The sequence below is a fragment of the Manis javanica genome, chromosome 3 (genome assembly GCF_040802235.1).
Source record: "Manis javanica isolate MJ-LG chromosome 3, MJ_LKY, whole genome shotgun sequence".
Classification (NCBI taxonomy): domain Eukaryota; kingdom Metazoa; phylum Chordata; class Mammalia; order Pholidota; family Manidae; genus Manis; species Manis javanica.
In genome coordinates this window covers 59,143,402-59,148,282 of record NC_133158.1, presented here as the reverse complement: position 1 = coordinate 59,148,282, position 4,881 = coordinate 59,143,402, and the positions used below count along the sequence as shown (strand labels likewise).

At 41.0% G+C, this 4,881-nt stretch overlaps 1 protein-coding gene across 1 annotated transcript; it reads right to left on the bottom strand.

Annotated features, from left to right (window-relative positions):
- Positions 1–2,092: 2,092 nt before the first annotated feature.
- On the bottom strand, positions 2,093–4,160 carry WDR5B (WD repeat domain 5B). The gene has a single exon (XM_017676837.3). The coding sequence runs from the start codon at positions 3,640–3,642 to the stop codon at positions 2,653–2,655; it is 990 nt and encodes a 329-aa protein (XP_017532326.2). The 5' UTR covers positions 3,643–4,160; the 3' UTR covers positions 2,093–2,652.
- Positions 4,161–4,881: the final 721 nt, after the last annotated feature.

The following is a 4,881-nucleotide window of genomic DNA, read 5'->3' as shown; positions in this document are numbered from 1 at the left end:
TGGCTTATTCATATTTTGCAGCTTTGATCCAGATTAAACACAGCCTTTCAGCTCTTTCAGAGAAAATGAAAATAGGAAAAATGAGACAAGTTTGATATTAAAGAATATTAAATACTAAATAAAAAATACTGACGAATATACTAAAAAGAATATTAAAGAGTCAGTACCCACATTTTACTTTGATTCCCATTACCACAGTGACATGGCCCAAAAAGCCAAAATGGCTTCTAGTTCTGCTTCGTTCTCCTGTGTACTCATTCCTGAGACAGGAAGGCCAGCTGAGTACACTGCCCAAGTGCATCTCAGAGAGCTAATGTCCCCAGAGGCCGTGGTGTTTCTTAGAACCCTGGGCAGCAGGCAGCCATACTCTGCCATCTTCAGGTGTCATGGCAGATGAGGCTTTAGGAGAGCAGTCTTTGCAGAAGTCCTCGAGAAGTGCAGTGATCAGAGTGGTCTAGCCGCAGGTTTCTGAGGACTTGGAAATCCCTGCATCGTGGAGTTCCCTGGGGCCAACCAGGTCGCCTCTTCTGTTCCAGGGCTTGGAATTCACAACTGATCCATTTTCTTCTGCCTTTATTTATACTGAATTTCTCAATTATGAGAATCTATTGGATGCATGTTCTTATTAAGTTAGTGTTTAGAGATAAGCATTTGTACCTGGTTTGTATCTCATTTACACTTTCACTAGGATGCCAAGTTCTCTTGAAGTTAGATATGGATGCTAGTTTCTATTTAAGTATTTCATTTATTCTCACATGTCCTGAATATTAATGGGTAAGTCCTTATAGCCATCCCAACCTGCTTCTCCCCAGAGGGCTATAGCAGATTAAAAAATTATGCAGCTGTTCAGGAACTTGGCTTAATAAAATACTCAGTAATTTGAGTAAATTTTAGAGTATTTGACCTTCACTGCTTTTTAGATATCAAGCTCTTCAATTTTTATCACTTGGAAATTTATCATCAGAAAGCATTGTTTCTTACACATTTTAGCAGATTGCTTTTCTCAATTATTTTGGTACACTTATGTTACATCTTAATGTTCTAAATGGGTAAATTTTAATCTTCTTTTTAAAATCTTTCTTCATAGAACACTGCCATTTTTTAACTTCTAAAGAAGCATTTTAAAGTATTCTATCTTGGAGATTTATTGTAAAAAAAAATATTAAACCAAATCTCACAAGTGTAACCATGCAGCAAGAATTTACACAATCATGTCTCATTTTGTGTCATGCTCCTATTTAAAAGTAGCTCATAGTGACTACCTCTTTATGGGTTAAATTTAAGTTTCTTGGCCAGAATTTCAGAACTGCCCCTATCTAATTCCACACCTCCCAGTACTTCATATACTTAGCTGTCATACCCTAATAATTACTCTTAATATCTCAGATTCCTCAGAACCTGTCAAGCAAATCAGATTTAATGAGCACTATTACAAAGTACTGCAGAATACAGAAGAATTAAGATAGTTTGCCCTTGTTTTATTGTCTTACCTTAATTTCTAACCTTTTTTCCCCATGTTTACCATGTCTCTATAGGTAATGTGGGCACAAACTTCCCACTGTTTATTTCCTCTAAGCCCTGTTTGAATAAAGTTAGTATGTGAGAGTGTGATCAGGTACCTTTAATTTCAATCAACAAAAATAATAGTATGGGGGACTGATTCCAAAAATTTACTGAAAGCAGGTAAGGAAGGAATGAATGAAGCTGAGGTGGTGGTATAATTTATTGTTATCACCTTCCATGTACAAAAACAGAAAACATTATGAGCTCTTGACTCCCAAGAGCTCATAAATGACTGGCAACAGGGCCCATGAACCTATTACATAACAAACTGGTAAATGATGTATTTTGGACTTTGTAACAGAAGCTGTAGGAAGAAGCAAAAAAACTTAGCTGTCAGCTGTGGTAGAAGTCAGGCAGGCAGTAATGGCTCCACAAAGTGGTGATTTCTGAGCTGAGTTTGAAGTGTGGGTAGGAGTTCATAGGTAAGGACACATATAATGAAAGAGCAGCTCACCTTTCACTTAGCTTGCCTAAAAACCATGAGAGGGCACAATTTGACAAGGTAGTGAGAGGGTCTTTCACTAAAATGCCATTTATAATTTTTTTATTTTTAGTTTTTACCTTGATAAAAACTTAGTATCTTAGACACTCAGAACCAAACCATGACTTATTTTTCTCAATTTACAGACTCGATTCCATGGACCATGTCTTATCCCATCATGTAGGCTATCACCTGAAAGTGTGTGAGTGGCATCTGACATACATCTCCAGTCCACCATCCCAGGTTTATATGCTTCTATTCATCTGACCTCCCAAACCCAAGACCTTGGAGTTATTCCAAACTCCATTGTTCCCCTCATTGAATCAGTCATTTTTGTCTTGTGAACCTTACTTCTATTTATTTCTCAAATACACTGACACTCTGTAAGCCACTGAGAGAAACAGAAAGGGAGTCTGTTCAGGGACAGATGTAAGAGATTAATAGACCTAAAGATTAAAAATCAGCCCAATTGTCTTGCTTTGTAAATTTAGACTGAGGTTTTAAAATTTTGTAATCCAAAACTGTTTTAAAAAATGCCAAAATTAAGAGAAACCATCTTTATAAATATCTGATTCCTTTTGCCAACTTGGCTTTGATTTCTAAAGGGTTTAGTAGTTACTCATCCACAGTTTAATTGTTTTGTCATTTCCTAACGCTGCTGATGCAATGATATTTTCTGTAGGATGACATGCTGCTGAGATCACAACATCTGTGTGACCTTGCAATTTCTGTACAATCTCTTTAGTCTGAAGGTTCCAAATGTAAACCATGTTATCCTCTGAACCAGACACAATCCACTTTCCACCAGTAATGGAAAAATTGGCAAATATGCAGTATTTCTCATTTTTATGACCAGTGTATGTCTTCAGGTATCTACCTCTGCTATAATCCCATAGTTTAAGAGTATTGTCCAAAGTTGCAATTAGAATATATTTACCATTTGGAGAAAATCTTACAAATGAGATGGGGGGGTTATCATCATCAACAAGTGTTTTTAAGCACTGACCTGATGCAGCATCCCAGATTCTACAGGCACCATCATAGCTACCTGACACTATTAAGGACCCACTACAATTAAAATGAACAGCAGAAACTGGGTCAGAATGAGCAGACAAAGTCTTGAGGCAGTTTCCTGTTTTCACCTCCCAGATTTTCACACTCTCATCAAAAGATCCTGAAATGATAAGACTAGATGGTGGATTGAAATTACAGCAAAAAACGTAGTTACTGTGACCCGTAAGGGTTTTTAAACATTTCCCAGATCTCACATCCCAAATCTTTAGCGTTTTATCATCTGAGGCAGAAACAAGACGACTGGAATCTGATGACCAGGCAACATCTGATATTTCCAGGCTGTGGCCATAAAGTGCCTTCTCGTATTTTCCATCATAGGCTCCCCAAATTATAATTACTTTATCAGCAGAAGAACTTGCTAGCCATTCACCATTAGGACTAAACTTAACCGAGGACACTGCTTCCGTATGTCCCACAAGAGTACACTTGAGCGCATAGTTTGGTTTTTCAGGCACAGGTTTTCTCCGCTTGGCTGATGAGGGGGCCGGCTCTGCGTTGGCATCTCCTGACTCCTTTGTCGCCATGGCTCTGAAGCTCCAAGTCAGCAGGCTGGCTAGGCGTCTGGCCCTGAACCTGGCAGCCCAGTATTTGGGCTTTCTGCCCAACCAAATGAAGATAAAAACATTGAAATAAAAAATAAATTGCCGTTTATTTCTGGATCATCTTACAACTACGATATACACTGGTTCAGCACCACGGCTTGGACTACATCAGTTTTTCCCGCTTCCTTTTCTGTAAACGAATACTTGAAAAAATACTATTAGAAAGGTCCTGTGTGCTGTCGGCAAATAAGGTATTAATTTTGGGTCTTCTGCGAATGTATAAAGCTGTCCAAAGCCGCGCGGAGCGGGGGGAATCTCCAGACAGTAATTTTCACCGCGGCTCCCCACCCGCCGCCAACAGGTCCGAAATGTTTGGGAACACAGAGCAATCCTACCAGTCAGACATACTTCAGGTGCTTGAGCATGAATGAATCACCGGTTTAAACAGATTTCAGAAGGTAGGAGAAAACCTGCGTAGGCACCGCTACTTGAGGTCGAGCCCGAAGGCTGCATCACGCAAATACACAGCCGTACGCAAGCGCGGAGGGAGCCCTCTCGACCACAAACACTTCCGGGCCGAGGTGGCCAATAGGAGGTGCCTATCTGCGCTGGCGCAAAAGGAGGTACTGGGGTTTCCTTCCGGTGCTCTTCGCCCCGCCCTCCATTCACAAAGGCAGGACTGCGTTACTGGGCAGGGAGAGTAAACCCAGCTTCCCCCAGACCTGAGTGGCCAGTGTGGGAAGCGGTGGAAATTTCAGTAAGAGTTCATTTCTTTTTGAAAACCGTGACAGGATAAAGGACGGTATTTCCCGCGCGTTTGGCCGCAGGGTTAACCCACATTTGGCACGTGAGTTGCCCAAACGGTTTGCATTTATGAACGTGGCTAACGTCTGTCCACCGACGCTGGGGACTTCGTGAAGCCTGCTTGGCCAGTGGCTTTGCTTCTCGCTCTACTGGTGGTGTAGAGCCTGGTGGCGTGTGCGCAAGGGTGCATATAGGCAAGGGGAGCGTAGCCGAGTTTATGCCCAGACTCTAAGATTTACGGTTTGAAAGTTTTACCTAAACGTTTCAGGAAGGTTAAAAAATATGTGTTAGGCGCCTTTAAAGGCCGGTATTCGGCTAGTTTGACCTTAGGATGCGGAGGCAGAACGCGCAAATGTGTTTTAGCACTTCCTTACGGTTTACACTTCCAAAGAAAATAGAGTTCAGATGTGTACGGCT

Bases quoted from the DNA above. Each gene is read 5' to 3' on its own strand.
- WDR5B (XM_017676837.3), bottom strand. From the start codon at position 3,642: ATGGCGACAAAGGAGTCAGGAGATGCCAACGCAGAGCCGGCCCCCTCA.